The sequence below is a fragment of the Gopherus flavomarginatus genome, chromosome 3 (genome assembly GCF_025201925.1).
Source record: "Gopherus flavomarginatus isolate rGopFla2 chromosome 3, rGopFla2.mat.asm, whole genome shotgun sequence".
Lineage (NCBI taxonomy): Eukaryota > Metazoa > Chordata > Testudines > Testudinidae > Gopherus > Gopherus flavomarginatus.
The window spans coordinates 195,037,224-195,058,485 of NC_066619.1; the positions used below are offsets into that span (position 1 = coordinate 195,037,224).

General features: G+C 43.3%; 1 protein-coding gene across 1 annotated transcript in view; it reads right to left on the reverse strand.

Annotated features, from left to right (window-relative positions):
* TBC1D9 (TBC1 domain family member 9) overlaps window positions 1-16,621 on the reverse strand; it is a 62,994-nt gene extending 46,373 nt beyond the window's left edge. The window contains exon 1 of the mRNA XM_050945491.1: window positions 15,484-16,621. Within this exon, the coding sequence (XP_050801448.1) occupies window positions 15,484-15,610 (127 nt within the window). The 5' untranslated portion in view covers window positions 15,611-16,621. The remainder of the gene's footprint in view (window positions 1-15,483) is intronic.
* Window positions 16,622-21,262: the final 4,641 nt, after the last annotated feature.

Here is a 21,262-nt window from a genome sequence, read left to right on the forward strand (position 1 = left end):
AGCTCTAGGCAACACCCGGGCTAACACTGTGTGCCTGGCCCTAACAGACATCTTTGCCAGGGTAGGTTGGCCCTCTGACATCCTTACAGATTCAGGGTCTAATTTCCTGGCAGGGACCATGGAAAAACTGTGGGAAACTCATGGGGTGAATCACTTGGTTGCCACCCCGTACCACCATCAAACCAATGGCCTGGTGGAAAGGTTCAATGGAACTTTGGGGGCCATGATACGTAAATTCATCAACGAATTCTCCAATAATTGGGACCTAGTGTTGCAGCAGTTGCTGTTTGCCTACAGGGCTGTACCACATCCCAGTTTAGGGTTTTCACCATTTGAACTTGTGTATGGTCACGAGGTTAAGGGGCCATTACAGTTGGTGAAGCAGCAATGGGAGGGGTTTATGCCTTCTCCAGGAACTAACATTCTGGACTTTGTAAGCAACCTACAAAGCACCCTCCAACACTCTTTAGCCCTTGCTAAAGAGAACCTAAAGAATGCTCAAGAAGAGCAAAAGGCCTGGTATGACAGACATGCCAGAGAACGTTCCTTCAAGGTAGGAGACCAGGTTATGGTCTTGAAGGCGCAACAGGCCCATAAGATGGAAGCATCATGGGAAGGGCCATTCACGGTCCAAGAGCGCCTGGGAGCTGTAAACTACCTCATAGCATTTCCCAATTCCTCACTAAAGCCTAAAGTGTACCATGTTAATTCTCTCAAGCCTTTCTATTCCAGAGATTTACAGGTTTGTCAGTTTACAGTCCAGGGAGATGATGCTGAGTGGCCTGACGGTGTCTAACGGGAAAAAAGACGGTGGCGTGGAAGAGGTGAACCTCTCAACCACCCTGGAACATCTGCAGCGGCAACAAATTAAGGAGCTGTGCACTAGCTTCGCCCCATTGTTCTCAGCCACCCCAGGACGGACTGAACGGGCATACCACTCCATTGATACAGGTAATGCTCACCCAATCAGAACCCCACCCTACCGAGTGTCTCCTCATGCCCAAGCTGCTATAGAACGGGAGATCCAGAATATGCTACAGATGGGTATAATCCGCCCATCTACCAGTGCATGGGCATCTCCAGTGGTTCTGGTACCCAAACCAGATGGGGAAATACGCTTTTGCGTGAACTACCGTAAGCTAAATGCGGTAACTCGTCCGGACAACTATCCAATGCCACGCACCAATGAGCTATTGGAAAAGTTGGGACGTGCCCAGTTCATCTCTACAATAGACTTAACCAAGGGGTACTGGCAAGTACCGCTAGATGAACCTGCCAAGGAGAGGTCAGCATTCGTCACCCATGCGGGGGTGTATGAATTCAATGTCCTTCCTTTCGGCCTTCGAAATGCACCCGCCACCTTCCAGAGGCTGGTAGATGGTCTACTAGCTGGACTGGGAGAATTTGCAGTTGCCTACCTCGATGATGTGGCCATTTTTTCAGACTCCTGGCCCGAACACCTACTACACCTGGAAAAGGTCTTTGAGCGCATCAGGCAGGCAGGACTAACTGTTAAGGCCAAAAAGTGTCAAATAGGCCAAAACAGAGTGACTTACCTGGGGCACCAGGTGGGTCGAGAAACCATTAACCCCCTACAGGCCAAGGTGGATGCTATCCAAAAGTGGCCTGTCCCACGGTCCAAGAAGCAGGTCCAATCCTTCTTAGGCTTGGCCGGATACTACAGGCGATTTGTACCACACTACAGCCAAATCGCTGCCCCATTGACCGACCTGACCAAAAAGACCCAGCCAAATGCAGTTAAGTGGACTAATAAGTGTCAAAAGGCCTTTACCCAACTTAAGGCAACGCTCATCTCTGACCCTGTGCTCAGGGCCCCGGACTTTGACAAGCCATTCCTAGTAACCACGAATGCATCTAAGCGTGGTATAGGAGCAGTGCTCATGCAGAAAGCAACAGATCACAACTTCCATCCTGTCGTGTTTCTCAGCAAAAAACTGTCTAAAAGGAAAAGTCACTGGTCAGTCAGTAAAAAGAAATGCTATGCCATTGTGTACGCCCTGAAAAAGCTACGCCCATATGTTTGGGAACGGCGGTTCCAACTACAAACTGACCATGCTGCACTAAAGTGGCTTCATACTGCCAAGGGGAACAACAAAAAACTTCTTCGTTGAAGTTTAGCTCTCCAAAATTTTGATTTTAAAATTCAACACATCACAGAAGCTTCTAACAAAGTAGCTAATGCACTCTCCCGTGAGAGTTTCCCAAAATTCAGTAGTTAAAAAGTGTTCTTAAAATGTAAAGTCTGTTAGTTATATACTTAGGAGTATATGTAAAGGCCTATGTGTTGTATTAATCTGTTTATTTTCAAGTTCTAGAAGAAAATCGCCGCCAGTAAGCTTCCCCACTGTCTGCAATTTGGGGGGGCGTGTCATAAACAGATAGCTAAGGGTTAATGTCTCTTTCACCTGAAGCACCTGACCAGAGGACCAATCAGGAAACCGGATTTTTTCAACTTTGGGTGGAGGGAATTGAGTGTCTGAGTCTTTTGTCTTTTGTCTGCCTGCCTGCTTTCTCTGAGCTTTGGAGAAGTAGTTCTACTTTCTAGTCTTCTGTTTCTAAGTGTAAGGACAAAGAGATCAGATAGTAAGTTCTATGGTTTCTTTTCTTTGGTATTTGCATGAATATAAGTGCTGGAGTGCTTTGATTTGTATTCTTTTTGAATAAGGCTGTTTATTCAATATTCTCTTAAGCAATTGACCCTGTGTTGTATCATCTTAATACAGAGAGAACATTTGTACTTATTTTTCTTTCTTTTTATATAAAGCTTTCTTTTAAGACCTGTTGGAGTTTTTCTTTACTTCAGGGAAATTGAGTCTGTACTCACCAGGGAATTGGTGGGAGGAAGAAGTCAAGGGGAGATCTGTGTGTTGGATTGCTAGCCTAATTTTGCATTCCCTCTGGGGGAATAGGAAAGTACTTTTTGTTTCCAGGAGTGGGAACAGAGAGGGAGATTCACTCTGTTTGGATTCACAGAGCTTGTGTCTGTGTATCTCTCCAGGAGCACCTGGAGGGGGGAAGGGAAAAAGGATTATTTCCCTTTGTTGTGAGACTCAAGGGATTTGGGTCTTGGGGTCCCCAGGGAAGGTTTTTCAGAGGGACCAGAGTGCCCCAAAACACTCTAATTTTTTGGGTGGTGGCAGCAGGTACCAGGTCCAGGCTGGTGGCTAAGCTTGGAGGTTTTCATGCTAACCCCCATATTTTGGACGCTAAGGTCCAAAACTGGGACTAAGGTTATTACAGCAGTACAGGATATTATCAACTTCCAAACAAACATATAAAACCACACACTCTCCTGAGTATTTTAAACTACTATTGTTAAAAGTAACTTCTAAAATAACTACATATGAAAGTTACTAGAGGAAAAACATGTTTCTCTTTTTTCAGTTTACTTTATGCTCTTGACAACATGCCACAGTCATCTTTGAATGTTTGCGCCATGGACAATGTTTCTACTCCCCATTTTTTTTTCTTTCTTTAAGTATATTCAGTAATTACAGTTTTCAGTAAAAAATAGCTTCTGTAGATTTCGGTGCAGCAATTGTTTTAACAAAGCATATTTAGATTTCCCATGAGTACACAATTATATTCCATCTAGGCAAGTTTTTAATATAGTCCTATGAAGTAATCCTCCATTTGTTTGGTTTTATGAAAACTTTATATTAGAAGATGCACACGGACACACACAATCTTCTGGCTCCCACTCCTTTTGGGAGCAACCACATCCATATGAGCGGAGACTTGTACTTGCACAGAGCCCCTTAGACAAAGAGGGCTTCATGTGGGGTAGAAGGAAGGTCTGATTGCAAGATCAGAGACTTGGACTATATGACAACTTTTTTTGTTATTATCTAAAACAGGTTAGACCCTGTCACCTGGGTGATGAAGTACAGTAACCCTTCAACCTTAAAGTCATTGCATGATACAGCAACAGCTGCCTATTACACAAGCTATTTGTCAAAAAGTTGAGGACAACAGCAGACTGCGAAACTTGCAGTTCAACTTGAAAGTTTTAAATTTTAGTGATTTTTTGGAATTTTCCATTCAATCCCAATGATCCATTACTCCCACAACATTCAGTATAATAGGCAACCTGCACTAAGAAAAATTGACTCTTACTGAAGACATACCGATCTGCCATGACTGATTTCTCACCAAATATGTTCACTGCGGCCTTTGCTGAGCCACCATGGTCAACTGCCAGAGTTACACCTGCAGAGGAGTCACTTCAGGACTACGCAAAGCTCTTCTTAATTTGCATAATTTTACACGTGGCCTACCAAAATCTCACATTTTTCTCTTAGCATTTATTTTAAAAATTTCTATCAATTATATTATTAAAAAAAAAGTAACTCTACGAAGAATTATAACCACAGTGTACAATCCTCAGGTCATCTTCAGTCAGAGATTTATTTTTTTCTATTGCAGTTTAGCATGTAAATCTTTAAGACATAAGAGCAACTCCAGCACTACGTGTTGTATCAACTAAATTCCAACAGAACAAAGATTTAGCCAGATTGTGACGCTCCCTCCATCACATTGGTGAGCAGCGACCCATTGACTTCAGCAGACCTACTCACAGAACCACTCTCTTCTATGACTGGGGAGGGAGAGGAAGTGTCTCAAACTGGCCCTAGGAGAGCATACAAAATCAGGTCACTTAATAATTTTTCAAAACATTCGTATTATTTTTCAGTGTGATGTTTTAAATACTAAATAAAAGATGTACGATTCAATGGCCTCCCAATACATGAAGTATGTTGATGGTCCCCTTCCCTTTCCACTTACAGCGTGAGCCCATAATGGGTACTTCTGTAAACAGTAATCATTAAAGAGCCTGTCAAAGTTCAGGACAGCTGCACCTGTATTTCCCTCTCCATGGTCCAGCAAGGGCACCCACTTTTAGTCTTCTGCCCCTCCCCTCCCCGCCATCACCTCTCTTGGGCAGACATTCACATCTTGCTCCCTCTGATTGGGTTTTTTCAGACTGGACAGTTCCATGCCTTCGCTGTAGCAGTGAACCAGAATGCCTAGACAGGCCAACTTCAGTGTTTTGTTTTCTCTTCAGAGACTATAAGCAGTGTAATTACCCACAGTTTCAAGTTACCAAATAGCTCTAAGCAAGCACATGTATCAAGCTGAAAGCATTAGAGAGAAAACGTTAAAAACAGTAAAAGAACCTACATGCATGTTAATAAGACTACCAGAGATCACCCACCCAACTCCAACAAGGGCTCTGGTCAGCGAACAATACATCAAACCCCACAAAGGGCTTATTCTGTGGTGACAAGTTCATAACAGCTTTATCTCAGTACAAGCATCCTCAGGAATGAGTTAGGGCTATCTACACTGGCTGTGCTTTAACATGGCTTGTGTGGTCAAGGCAAATGCTGGGAGAGAGCTCTCCCAGTGCTCTAAAAAACCCATCTCCACAAGGGGCACAGCTACCAGCACTGGTGCACTGGCTACACTGGCGCTTTACAGCAACAAAACTTGCTGCACTCAAGGGGGAGTTTTTTCATAACTCTGAGCGAGAAAGTTGCAGCGCTGTAAACTGCTAGTGTAGACAAGCCCTATGTCTTTCCTTTATATAGCTTTGGCCTTTGATCTTCAGATTCCAGGAACAGATAATCAGCAGAAAAGGGGCCCCTCCTCAGGGCACAGCTTCAAAAGGCTGGGTAACCTGTATAACTGGAGGTGGGACTTTGCATTCACCTCCCTCTAGAGATTTTGCCAGCAAAAAACACTTTACACTGTTTTTCCAAGTCCATTCTTGTCTGACCCATTATTCAATACAGTCCTTTGAAATTCACACTTCCAGTGCTCAAAATAATACATTACCTTTGCATTCAATACAATGGACTCCAACGATACTTAAACGTAATTCAAGAAGACTTTTCAGGGCACTTTCCTGCAATAGCCCTATCTGTCACACTCCCAGTGCAGTTGTTAAAGACATAGGAAGCTCTATCAAAGAGGCTAAGGATCATGTAGGTCTGCAGAATTAACTACTTTGTCACACCTAGAGGCAATCTTTGATGAAGCTACGTTGATTTACACCATGACCTGGCCCTAAGAATTAAATTTTGTACAGCTGTAATAGGTTGTGAAAAGAGTTGTCCTAAAGCTTGGATATCATTAGCTAGGTTATAAAAGTACTGACTCACAACAGCAACAAAAACAAAATAGCGAAGATGTTCAGTATGTGAAGGTAATTTTATTTTCCTTCATCACCACAATGAATCATTATTTTCCCGTACTTTTGCAAGGCAGTCCTCGTGGTTGATTAGGTAATCTACTCACTCATTTATTTTTATTACAGGAAGAGGTCCAATGACATACCTGTCAAAGCCCAGTGTAAACAACATTCAAAACTCCAGAGTTAATATCATGAATCCAATCTTATTTACCTTACTCGTGTGAGTAGTTCTAGGGACTTCAGTAATGACACTAGATCAGTGGTTTTCAACCAAGGGTACATGTATCCCTGGGTGCATGCAGAGGTCTTGCAGGGGGTACATCAACTCATCTAGATAGGTGCCTAGTTTTACAACAGGCAACATCAAAAGCACTAGCAAAGTAAACACAAACTAAAATGTCATACAATGACTTGTTATACTGCTCTGTATACATTCACTGAAATGTAAGCACAATATTTATATTCCAATTGATTTTATAATTATACGGTAAAAATGAGAAAGTAGGCAATTTTTCCATTAACAGCATGCTGTGACACTTTTGTATGTTTATGTCTGATTTTGTAAGCAAGTAGTTTTAAAGTGAGGTGGTACTTGGGGGCACGCAAGACAAATCAAAATTCTGAAAGGGGTACAGTAGTCTGGAAAGGTTGAGAGCCACTGCACTAGATTAATAAATTGATGCCATTCTCAGAAAATTAAACAAAACCGAACATTCTAGTCTGACAAATAGTGCCGACAGAGTGGTTTAAAAGCAACATTCTGGGAAGAAACCCAGCCCCTGCTACCTTCAACTTTTGAGAAGCAAGGAAGGTGCTGGAATTTCTACCAGGGTGCCATTCCCACATTCTGCTTGGAGAGGAAGTGTCTCAGCAACTGGCTAGGTAATTGATAGATATGAAGATTCTGTTTGAAGAGGACTATGTTAATGGGAACAAGGAATCTTTCAGTTCGCACCTGCAGCATCCACAGGTGCACTCTGGTGCACGGGGCTATTCACACCCCCTAGTCCAAACCCTGGGGCAGTGCAGACAATCCCTTATAAGGAAGAAACTCTTAGATTAGCAATACCTATGTCTTCATTAGCCACGTTAAAGCGCTGCTATGGCAGAGCTTAACGTGGCTGTGTAGTCGCATCACCAGCCATTGGGTGAGAGCTCTCCCACCTCCACAAAGGGAGTAGCTGCCAGCACTGGTGCACTGTCTACATTGCCACTCTACAGCGCTGAAACTTGCAGCACTTTTTCACACCCCTGAGCGAGAAAGTTGCAGCGCTGTAAAGTGGCACAGTAGACAAAGCCTAATGCTTTGCCTAGAAGGGAACATTTTACCAGTAATTATACGTTTAGCTTGAATCCCTTCCCAAGCAACATCAACTAAGCCAAAAAAAAATATATCAATACCAGAATAAAAGAGTTCACATGGGGGGTTATATAGATTTACCTTAGATTATACAAAAACAAAACAAACTACCCTCTCATACACATTTTCTAATGTAGACAAGATCTAATTCCCCTCTCAACCTTCTGTTTTTAAGTCTTCTACCCATGTGAATACTTTCAGTGCCTGCCTCTGACACTGTTCATATCTTTTTCCCAAGCAGTCATAATATGAAATTGACATGGCTCAGTTTATTTGATGACTGCAGGCTTCTGAATATCCAAAATATTAGACCTAAGTCTAATTATTTTCACTCTGTTGCTGTTTGGCAAAGCTACTACTAAGCAGCACTGGAGATGTCTGGTGCAAACTGAGGAAGACAAAACTGAATTTATGTATATGACTGTCTTTGTCAATGCTAGGTGTTAAGTAACATTTTAAAATGTATAAAAATGTTAATATTTTAAAATACCACTTGTTTCCCCAGTGTAGACAAACCCAGAATGTGTATGCACACAATAATTGTAGATGCCTTTAAAATTATATCAAAAGGGTGTAAGAAGGTCTGGTGGTCTTTCCACTGAGCCCCCAAGTGTCTCCATTTAACAGACTCTGATGGAGACATTAAGTCATGAATGATACATTAGAAGTATATGGCTCCCAGAAGAAAATCAAACAGACCTGCTAAGTTTTTTTTCCCCCCTTTTAAATAAGAAGTGGAAAGAGACTGGGTGGAGGGAGTGAAGACAGAATAGGGCAGAAGAGGGAATATTAGTCTGGGTGTGTGAAAGGTTACAGCTGATTAAAATCGAGGTTCCAATACTTAAAGACAGTCATGCCTCAAGAAAATAAATGGTGATCTACATATATGCAATGTTATTTGCACAAATTGTAACTGTATTATTTCATTTCAAGTTATATAAAGCATGTGTTCTTCACTGAAAACTATGTACCTACTGAGTTCCTAACAGTCTGCACTAAACAGGAATGAAAAAACAAGGGCAAAATCTGCAAAAGAATGAAACACTTTTCATAGAGTGAGGTGACAAATTGGATTAAAGGGTGATTTTTCAAAAAAGAAGTTAAGTATCTACAAATAAAGGTTTGTAAACAATGCTTTCCTCAACCACAAGAAATCCTTTAGCTGTACTTGACAGGAAACTGAATTCCTTCTCCAAACTTGGGGTAACAATGTCTTAGCATAACATCAACAGTACCACATAATGGTACTGTGCAGGGTAACAATGACACTTTCATTTCATGTCACTTAACTTGGCATTCACCAACAAGAACCAGTCAACCAGTCTCTTTCCATTCCTCCTTTCCAATGTAACAGCGACAATCCTCATTCCCCACCACAAAGAAAGATTTGGTGAGAACAGACAATGTTACACCAGCAAATCAGCCATCTGATGTCTACCAATTAAGTACTAGAAAGATCTTTGGCAACATTTTCTGGACTTACAGTATTACTTCACAACTTTCAGCGAGTGCTTTCATACATGGTGATCCAGCTGACAGCATAAATACTTCATTTACAAAACAATTCATACCACAGACATGACACTTGAAAATAAACACAAAAATCTGCTACTTGCCTAGGTATCCAAACATACTTTAACAAGTGGTCACTTAAAAAAAAACCAAACAAAAAGCAACCACATTTCATATCAAGCTACCATATCTTTAGCAAAAGGAATATGCTTTTTTTTTTTTTTTTTTTTAAAACACAAATCAGTCATAGAAACCACAACCTCTGACTTTCTGTGCACTTTATACAAATGTGTTTGTTTTCATTACTAATTAGAAGTGCCCAACACTATTTCCCTATGATATTCTCTCCAAAATAAATCTGACAAGCTTTGCTATAGAAGAAAGCTGATATCCAGAGACTTCTCTTTAATCTATTTGTTGTGTTAAAAATTAAGGACATTTTAAGAAAAAACAACCACCAACAAAATCTGGTTATTTCATTTATAAATGCCTAAGGCATGCACAGGAATATTGTACCAAGGACTGAGCTCTGTGTCACCATGAGGAAGATCCAAGTTCTACTTCATCTCTCAATCTCCCACTGCCCAAGGGTGAAAATCCCATACAGACATTTGACCTTCACAGGGAAGGAGCACTTTGCGTTGCCCAACCACAGGCAATTTGTATCCAACTAGTTCTGGACAAAGATCTCTTAGGTCAAGAGAACTGGTTGCTGTCAAATTGGGAGAGGAATGGAAATCTGAAGTGTAGAAAAACAGAAGACGTCATAGGGATATGGGGGATCCCTACAACCATGGAGGAACATAATACAATAGAAGTATTTGCCATATTGATAAATAGAGAGAAGATAAAACTCCATGTCTGACGGTCAGATACTTCATAAGATATACAGGAACAGCTTGCAAGTAGTGCAGAAAGTGACATGTTAATCAAACACTGATTTTTTTTTAACCACAAAAATAAGCTTTTAGTTTTATCCTGAAAAATTAATGAAGTGATTCAAGATAAAAGGGTGAGTTTACAGAGAGTGGCTATTAAAACCCAATTTGCCAAAAGCCATGTCCATTTTTCCCCCCTCTTATTGAAATCAAAAATCCCAACAACTCATATCTTCTGTTAGGGCTTGCCTGAAAAAGAACATTGCAGTAGTATAATGTAAACTGATCTTTAAACCAATATAGTTACACTGGTACAAAAAGCTATGTGGGCATTCTGATTTTAGTATATATGAGTGCATTAGAGCAATTTAAACTAAACCAAAATAATCAGCTTAAGCTAGTTATTTATTATTTATATTGTGGTAGCTTGCAAGAGCCCCAGTCCTTGACCATGGTCCACTGTTCTAGTCACTGTGGATATGCCTACACTGCAGCACAACACCTGCAGCTGGCCTGGGTCAGCTGACTTAGGCTTGTGGGGTTTGGGCTGTGGAGCTATAATATTGCAGTGCAGACACCTGGACATGGGCTGGAGCCCAGGCTCTAAGGGTATATCTACACCGCAGTTAAAAACCCATGTCTGACCCAGGTCAGCTGACTCAGGCTTGCAGGGCTTGGCCTAAGGAACCGTTTAATTGCTGTGTAGACATTTGGACTCGAGCTGGAGCCAGACTGAAAAGTCCACACGGCAATTACACAGCCCCTTAGGCCACGTCCCATGAGCCCGAGTCAGCCGATCCAGGCCAGCCCTGGGTGTCTAACTGCAATGTAAACATACTCTTTGCTAAAATGTAACAAAAAAATGTGATCCCTGTCCTAAAGAACTTACAAGTACCAAGCTAAACCAAAATAAGCCACTCATACCAAAATGAGAGTATCAAATAGGAGTTTGCCTATAGTTAACATTCACACCTTTAGTTATACTGGTGACACTTTCTTGTGTTAACAAGTTCTTCTAACTATTTTGCAAGTCAATTGCCTTTTAAAACCTGAGGCAAAACTCCCTCGTGTGCCAGTACTGGGGGAAACAGGTCAGCAGAAGTCATCACAAGAAGGAAAAACAAAAAATTTTTGCATCTTCAGGACACACTTCTGGGATAAACTGAGTCTCCTTTTTTGCGCAAAGAATGCTGATAACTCTACATGGTGAAAACCTTATACACACGATATTTTCAGTTGTCTAAGTATGAATGATTTGTTTTCCCCCAAGGATCACCTCAAATTTTACAGATTGTTACATGATGCTGTATCCACTGATGGACTATACTTTAGGGCATGTAAATAGATAATCTAACTTCAGTATTGTGTCACTGCAAACAGAATTATGAATGAAAGAAAATATTTCTTTAAGTAGTATCATCCTGCTAATTCCACTTGCATGTTTCTTTAAACAGGAACAGATAACTGCTCTGAGAGTACAGTACTATAGTCACAATTTCCAGGATTTCTAAGGGACCAACCTAAATGTGATCAATTTGTCAAGATACATCTCCCTGTTGACTCTGTAAAGTTTCAGTGGAGACAAGGTGGGTGAGGTGATATTTTTTACTGGAGCAACTTCTGTTGGAAAGGGACACATGCTTTCGAGCTTACACAGAGCTTTTCTTCGGGTAGTTTCAGTAGTTTTATACTCTAGATAAGGGGACACTTAGGTCTCTAAAAGCACATTTTTCAGAGTATATCAGTCAGCTTTACCCAAATATATGACAAAGTGAAGTGGTGCCAAGAGTTCGCTCAAGATACATACACTAGAAAAGTTTGATTTCCCCCTTGATGGGTTCTAGATTGCAAACACTAAATTATACTATAAATTCGTTGGAGTAAAGACTGTCATCTTCCTGAGTGGATATACTACACCTGTCACACTGGGATCTTGTTCCTGACTGAAAATTGTGGGCATTATCACTAATACTAATGATTTTATGAAGGCTATTTCTATACACTATGCATACTTGTTTAGGTATGATCCTATCAGCAAGCAGTATCCATATCTCCTCATGGAAAAGGCTACAAAAACATTTCTTGCTAAACAAAAAAAAAAAAAAAAAAATCAAAAGCCTAGAGAGAATAATATTTCATGTGTGAAAAACTGCAAGCAGTAAAGGAAAGATTTAGTTATTTATTACCATTACCACATTTCCAGGTGAAGTGCAATTCAAGGCAGAGTGCATATACAAACATACATGAACAGCAGTTTACAATATATATATATGGGACTGTATAGAACAGTTTGTCATAGGACAATATGCACTACATACTGTTTATTATATACACTGGAGTTCACATGGTCCACTTAATGGCATAAATCTCAAGAATCAAAACTCCAGAACAAAGGGAACATTAACTTCTTTGAGTTATTTCTGAACTTCAGTTTCCTATCCGATAATGTGGGCCTACTGAGAGAAGATGATGCAATAACCTGGTTTACTCCAAAAGAATGGAACAGTCCTACCCCTACTCAAAGATGTAAGTATAAACTCAGAAGCGGCCTCTAAATCTGTACAGTTATAGCACCACCCACAACACTGCATACACAATTGTACATATACACCGAGTTCTTGATATGCATGCATGCTGCATTTTTTTGGTAGACCAGTTGAGAATAAGCCCCCAAATGTTAGCAATAACTGTTCCTCTGATTGAAAAGATATTACAGTAACGCCTCACTTAAAGTCGTCCCGGTTAACGTTGTTTCTTGTTTCATTGCTGAACAATTAGGGAACATGCTCGCTTAAAGTGGTGTATTGCTCCCTTCTAACGTTGTTTGGCAGCTGCCTGCTTTGTCTACTGCTTGCAGGAAAAGCAGCCCATTGCAGCTAGCTGCTGGGGGCTTGGAATCAGGGTGGATTGGCAGCCCCCCTATCAGCTCCCCGCTCCTCTAAGTTACCTGTGCAGCAGCTGCCCAGCAGGCTAGCGATTGCAGCTGTCCCTCCCCCCACTGCCATGTGCTGTTCCTGCCCTCTACCTTGGAGCTGGTCCCTGAGATTCCTGCTTGTTGAGTGGGGGGGAGGGAAGGAAGAGGGGGGTAATGTCAGGGTGTCCTCCTTCCCCTTATCCTGCACCCTGCTTACCCCATCTTCCATAGAGCGAGGGGACACCCCAGGGCTCAGGACTGAGGGAGCTTGCAGTAAGTTGATCTAATTAACAAGGCAGTGTACTTAAAGGGAAAATGTGCATCTCTCTCTCCATTCCTGCTGCCTTGGAGAGAGAGAGTTAACCCTTGAGGGCTCAGCCAATTACTAGTTCATCATTTAGCAGTAAGGGAAATATCCCACCCTCTGACTCCTCCACCTCAGCTAAGCTTCACAATCATCATCACTGTGTACTAGTACTAAATTGTTTGTTTAAAACTTATACCGTGTGTGTGCGCGCGCATGTGTCTTTCGTCTGGTGAAAAAAATTTCCCTGGAACCTAACCCTCTCATTTACATTAATTCTTATGGGGAAATTGGATTTGCTTAACATCACTTTGCTTAAAGTTGCATTTTTCAGGAACACAACTACAATGTTAGGTGAGGAGTTACTGTACATTATTAGGATAATGGACAGAATCATGAGAAGCAATCATGCAATCCATGGGATTAGAATATGTGATGACTTCTTTGGCAAGTTTACGAGTAGCAGACTTCTGAGAGGAGAGAGAGTCATTTAAGATGGATTTGTCACTCATTTCCATGAAAGGAAATACCAGCAGCCAATATGGAGTGACTACTGATAACTTACCCTGGCCACGGAGAAGCAGTATTTCAGCCTCTCTTTATGAAGAAAATAGGTAGGTTCAGGGGTGCTGGAACAATTTGTATAGCGGGGGTGCTAAGAGCCATTGAACCAAACTATAAAACCCTGTATATGATAGAAACCATTTCAAGCCAGAGAGTGAGGCAGCACCCCCCAGACCTCCATCAGCACCCTAGTTCCAGCACCTATGAGTAGGTTCATCAACGTACAATGCTGATGAGTGAAGAAAGAACAAATTGCCCTGAGACTGCAGGGTGATTTTACAATTGTAGTGACAAAGGCACTTATTAGATTTTAAATTATTTTCAAGCAAGGACAACATAACAGGCCCAAATAAAAAGGGAATTCTCTAATAAAGCTACATAGAGCCTAGAACCAAAAATGCAAGCACTCCACAATATGCATTTTGACGAGTTTAGAGAAACTGTTTCAGCATACATGGATTAAGCAAAAACACCAAACACACAAACAAAAAAACTTATTCTTTTAAGTTTCACTTATTCAGAGATTTGTATTGATTCAGGAAGAACAGTTGGTAATAAAATTGAGTTGAGTTCTACATTCCCAATCATGTATTATTTTAATCTAGAAAAATTCATAATTTTCAAGGCATATATATACACACACACAGAGGCAGGGCAGTGCTGAATCCAAATATTAAAGGTATATGTTATATAACATTTAAATAAATACTATCAGGGTGAGATGATCCCAGTAATGTAAAGCTTTCAATGCTGATGATACTTTATACGGGCCAAAATATACTAAATATTTAGAGAACTCATATAATCATAATATGAAGAGATACTCTTGAGAACATATACATTATCTAGGACATCCCAAAAGGGACATACAGTAGAGATTCAAAAGCAAAACCGCTCCCTTACTGCCAGATATGTATGACGAGTTTTTTTTAGATGAATATGTACTAATAGAAAAGCAAGCTCATCAAAATACAAGAATGTCTGCAAATTGCACATGAATGTATCAAGAGATCAAAGACTATTATTTTGTTTTCTAGCTAATCTTATGCAATTACAGATATTGTAAAGCACTAGGGAAACTTTTACAGTATTTACAAATAAAGACAAATTATTTTAATACTATCTTAATACTACAGCACTCTGCTGTCAAGTGGTAATCCTCAATGACTCCACTGGAATAACATTTTCCCTGGCAGAGAGATAAGAACTCTTGGGAATGTGGTGAAAAATAGTTATAGCTCTCTAATCACAAAACCTGATGATTACATTTCCCCCCTTCCACATACCATTATTTTAATTCACACAGCTCCCCTCATCTGAATCCACCCTCTCTCCCTTGACACAGCTACTATCTTACTGATACTGATGTGGGAAATAATTATCCTCTGACAAATCATTCACTAAACAATAACCTAACAGCAGCACCATTGGATATGACTCCTGCAATTAAATAAGCGATGATAAAGCCAAATAGAAAAGACAGTAGAGGATCTGGTGTAGCTGTAGTCAGGAGCACTGCATGAGAGAAAAGGCAGTCAGGATTTTCCGTTACCTGTGTCAGACAGACGCACTGCCTAGGTGGGGCACGCTTCTGTTCTAAACAGTCATTATTATACCAAAGTGCCCAGATGCTGAGCTCAAATAAAATTAAGATTGGGCGGCCAAATCAGCTAAAGCCAAAGTAGGCTTGAAATGCAGTGTGTGGCTATAAAGAGGAGCCCTCTTCTCCCTTACCAGCCAGTCCGCCGCCGCCTCCATCTCCTCCATGCCCCTTTCTCCTCTGCAGGATGAAGTAAGGGTTGGCCCTCTCCGTGACCCACAGGGCGTTTGCCAGCAGCACCTCCCCGGGGTTCACCCACATGCTCCCGGCAGAGACAAAGGGCAGCTTGCTCTGGCTGCTTTTGAAGGTTTAAATCATTCACGGAGCGGTGGGGCCAGGAGGATGCTGGCGAAACGCAGGTCACATTAACGCGCCGTCCGACCCAGCTGAGAGACAACAAAGCCCCAGACAGAGCGAGCGAGCCACAGGATGGAAAGGAAGCAGCGGCCTCTCCGTGACCCCCCACTGTCTGCCCACCCCCCGGAGCCCGGCCGGCCGCTCCCGATCAGCGCTGTTACAATCCTAGAGCAAAGGCAGCGGCGGCAGCAGGATCAGCAACGCAGCGATGAGAACAGCAGTGACATCAGCACCAGCGGCCGCGGAGCCCAGCCGTGCTGCCGCCCCTCGCCCAGCCCTGCCTGCGCCATGCACCAGGCACCCTCGCAGGCAGCAGCGCCCGGGGAAGGCTTTGATTGCAGAAGTGGCGGGCACCCTCCCCACCCGCAATAAAAGGACAGGGTCAGAGCAGACTCATACACAGTGAGCACAGCACCACAGCTGCTACTCTAATCCCCCGGGCACACCCCCAGTCTCACACCATACACAGGGCGCGTCAGCCAATAAGCCTGGACCGGGTTGCACAAGAATCCCGAGACAGCCCGTCAGATGTCGGACGGCTGAATGCTCCCAGCACGCTCAGCTAGCTGGGAGGAGCGCTCAGACCTCCGCGGATCCTTTAGGGGACACGCAGCGCCCTCTCCAACCCACCCTGCTCATGCATTAACTTCATTGCATTAACAATACCAAGCGGCGTACTCGTTGCTGCGAAAGTAGGCAGCTGACAGAGCGAGCGCCCCACCCAAGCAGCGCAGCTCCCTTTGAGCACACTCGTCGCACATGCACCCTCCCCAAACCCAGGCACGCACCCAGAGGTGCCCTGGGCAAGGCTCCGCAGAAAAGCACTACGCCCCCTCCCTCCTCGCGGACTGCATTAATGCTCCGGAGCAGGCGCCATGCACAGGCGCGCGACGAGCTACTCGCAGTGTTAAATGGGCCCCCACCGCCCCTCGCGCGCTGGGGAGAGGCGCGCGCTGCTGGCGCCCCGCTGCTCCTGCGGGAAGGACGGGCACGGCGCCTCCCGGCACCTGCCTACCGCCCGCGCGCGCCCCCTCTCTGCCCCGACGCAGTGGCGTCTCTGGCCGCAGAAGGTGCGTCAAGGTTCTAAATGGGCGGAGCGGACGTAGCAGCTACCAGCCCAACATTCTATTATGGGCGTGTCTTGCTTCTTGCAAGCCCGAGCGACAGTCACGCAGCGCACCTGTCCTTGTACCCAGCAACCGGGGAGACTTCGCCCGCTCCAGTCCTCTGCTGCTTGCGGACAAAAGCCCGCTGAGAAGCACTAGGAAATTTCTCCCAAATGTAGCTCACGTTCCCCTGCCCCTGTTGCTCCGTCCGCTCTCTGGCGTGCTGAGTGTGGAACTGGCTCCACAACACTCAGGGAACTCAACACAACAGCAGTGCCTACAGCAGCCGCCACTAGCTTTGTGACAGAGTGGGGGCACTTGAGTTGTACTTTGCATTGGAACCAGGACCCCATGCATCACTGATCTGTTTGTGTTGGGCCTCAAGATTGGAGGGATGAAGACTTTACCTTTTCCTCCAGCTGCTGCAAAGAGGAATTGAAAAAAACTCAGATTTGTCCTCTTAGTGAAAACCCAAGGTTTCCCCCTCTGCCGTGTGTGTGGGGGGTGAGGAGGGGGGAAGAAATGACATGAAATAAAGTTTTTGCCTTACTGATGAGTAAAATAAAAGGATAAACGAGCCCCAATTAGGCAGGAGTGGTTAAGCAGGTCTATCAAACAAAGGAATGTGTGGTTAGCACAAATTTACATATAAGTAGTAAACAAGATCCTTGAGACAGCAAGAGGGAGCCAAGGCAAATCTGCATTTCACTATACACAGGAGATAAGAAAGAATACAGGGGGCATGTTCACCCCCGACTCCACATCACCACCCTTACTGTTTGAATAAACTTTGCTGTGAGGGGCAATCCTCAGAAGAATTCCCTTCAAATGAGGACTGGACTACAAAGGTGAGGAGCAAAAAACCCCAGGTATTCTGCTATCGCTACAGCTCACATTCCTGGGTGCAATCCAGACTAATGAGGGTGCAATCCATTCCTGTGTGCAATCCAGGCGAATGTGTCATTACTTGCCTTGCAACCTTGAGTGCCTCACAATGCTTTGCTACTGTAGCCCCCACCAGGGCCTCTCACAATCAGCCTTCCAATATGCAAGTAACACTGTTGTACCAATTATATTAGACCAGTAAAAATGAGCAGGATCTCATTAAAGGGGACAAGGCAAAGATGCCACATTTATTATGATAACAATTTATGACTAATAACTAATATCTTAATTCTTATACACACACATTATACCTATTACCTATACACACACACACATTCACATTATAATACCTAATACCTATACACACACACATACACACATTCACACACACACACCCACATTCATCAGGTGTTCTGCAGCTGCTGCATAGGGCTTGTCTACATCAGAAAGTTGCAGCGCTGGTGAGGGAGTTACAGCGCTGCAACTTAGGAGGTGTACACATCTGCAGGGCACCACCAGCGCTGCAACTCCCTGTTTGCAGCGCTGGCCGTACTCCGGTTTTGTCTCGGGTGTAGAGGATCCAGCGCTGGTGATCCAGCGCTGGTAATCAAGTATAGACACTTACCAGCGCTTTTCTTGACCTCCGTGGAATAAGCAGGTATCCCAGCATACCTGAGGAAGCCTCTGGTAATCAAGCTGGTCTCCTTCCCCGGCTTGCTCTCGCGTTCCCCAAACCCCGAGCAAGCAGGTCTCCTTCCCTGCAGTTTGCAGGGTGGTTCGGGGAACGCGAGAGCAAACCGCGGCAAAGCTGGTCTCCTTTCCCGGTTTGCTCTCTCGTTCCCCGAACCCCCGAGCAAGCAGGTCTCCTTCCCTGCGGTTTGCAGGGTGGTTCGGGGAACGCGAGAGCAAACCGCGGCGAAGCTGGTCTCCTTTCCCGGTTTGCTCTCTCGTTCCCCGAACCCCCGAGCAAGCAGGTCTCCTTCCCTGCGGTTTGCAGGGGGGTTCGGGGAACGCGAGAGCAAACCGCGGCGAAGCTGGTCTCCTTTCCCGGTTTGCTCTCTCGTTCCCCGAACCCCCGAGCAAGCAGGTCTCCTTCCCTGCGGTTTGCAGGGGGGTTCGGGGAACGCGAGAGCAAACCGCGGCGAAGCTGGTCTCCTTTCCCGGTTTGCTCTTGCGTTCCCCGAACCCCCCTTGAAGCCGCCCAACAGCGCTGCAGTGTGGCCACATCTAACACCACTTGCAGCGCTGGTTGCTCTAAGTGTGGCCACTCTGCAGCGCTGGCCCTATACAGCTGTACTAATACAGCTGTAACAACCAGCGCTGCAAAATTTTAGATGTAGACATGGCCTTCGTTACCAGTCCTGAAGATAGCTTAAGTTCATGGCTTGATTTTGCAGCTTGGGTTTGTAGCTTGTGGCAGCTAACTGGCCAGGAAAGCTGGGCACAAGGACAAGCTGGATCTCTGTTGGGCAGGCACCGATGTTCTTCCATGTTGGCAGCAGAATGTTACCCAGAGTTTCTCATCTCACCCTTCTTTTTTATAGGCTTTTAGTTTTGGATTCAAAGTCTATAGGTATTGCTGTGTCACGCTGCCTCTGGGTTTAGATTGATCACCCATCAATTGCAGGCGTGACTTTCAGCCTTGGACCTGGCTTTGATCTTCCTTCTGTTGTTCTGTTGTTCTTTTCTTTTTAGGGTGGATGCTTCTTACTTTGTTTAGGGCTGTTGTCTAGGTCTTCAGCCATTGGTATTTTAACTTTATCTCATCAGGACAGGCTGGGGCTGGAGGTTGATTCCATCATTCATACATAACTCATTCACACATCTAAACTAAACTAATAAGATTACAGCAGGGTTTGCAAAAATGAAGGTTGGAGGAAGCTTTTACAAAATGAAGTGAGTGTTTTAAAATGGGGTTTGAATTACAATATGGAACAGAAGTTACAGCATAGGCAAGTGTAGTGAATGGTGAACAGAAGTTACATTAATAAAGTGAACAATTGAAAACAATTTCATTTATCAGTTCTACAACACCCTGAGCATCCGTGTATAGCTGCAGCCTGCTAGCCATTCTCTGGATTCAACCAGCCATGATTACCACTTGCAGGGTGACCCCAACACACGCCCATGCTCAAATTTCCCAAAAACATATGCTTTGCACTGTCCAGTCCTCTCCTACGATGACTCGCCATTATTCCTGCCATGATATCTTTCTCAAGGTTATTTCAATCTCTATGCCTGAGGCAACCAAAGTACATATGTTGCCCTTGTTGGTTTCTGACAGCAGAATCCACTTTTCACCAATAATATTTCTCATATAAGTGTTTTGCAAAAGGAGCTGTTATTTCCTCCAGTACAGTTAGCAGTTATCTTGGAACTGATACATTCTGAAACCTAAAAATGCTGCCTTATTTTAAAAGTTCTGAAAAGATAAATGTGAAAATTAGTTATAACTTTACAACATACCAGTAATATCATATGATGAAATTCTGGACTAGGACAAAATTATTATTCAGTTGCAATTGAATAATAATATATAGCAATTTCCTGAAACATCCTGGACAAACTTTATTGAATTAAATTTAAGTATCTGAGGATCTCATTGTATTTAAAATGCTAATATGTATTTGTTATTGTGGCACTGTATGGATCTTGTCTAGGAGACATGACTAATGTAAGTCTTGGAAAGTGTTATTGGTTTGATAAGATTCTTTTAAACAATGGATTCAGAGAAGAACGTTGAGTAGGTTTCCCAGGAAATACTTAGCATGAGGGGTATGCAAATGCTTTTATCTTACCTTACTTTCAGAATAAATGTGCTTGCTTAGAAATGGCTGTGTGGTAACTTATAACTGTGGGAAATTACATTGTTTATAGTTGCTGAAGAGAAAGCAAACCACAGATGCAGGTCTTTTTATGCAGTCTTGCCTGCTGCATATAACACAGGGTACGTATGAACTGTGCAGCCTAGAAAACCCTGGTCAGAAGCGAGTGAGACACAGTGTCTCTGCCCAAGACAGATAACACTTGGGGAATTGGAAGTCTAAGAGTAGGTTCCCTTGGTGGACTAATGAGAAGGAATACAGGTGCAATTGCCATGAACCGTGACAGCAAGTACAAAAGAAAACTACTATTTCAAAATTCACTTAATAAAACATAAGAAACTTTCAGATAAAATATCCTTTGCTGAAAAGACCTTTTTACATGTGATTCAGGCATGGTCTATACTAGAAAATTAGGTCAGTTTATCTACATTGGTGAAAAATCCACACCCCTGAGCCATGTTGGTAAACCAACCTAAAGTCCCTATGTAGACAGCGCTAAGTTGACTGAAGAATTCTTCCATCAACCGAGCTACCACCTCTTGGGGAGAAGATTACCTACATCAACAACAGGAGAATCTCTCCCATCAGCATAAGTAGTGTCTACACTGAGGCACTACACTGGCACAGCTGTGCCGCTGTAGCATTTTAAATGTAGACAAGTTCTCTACAAGTGTAGACAAACTCATTCAGAATTAAAGCAGCCTTAATTTGGTTTAATTTAATTCACTTCCAAAGTTAAA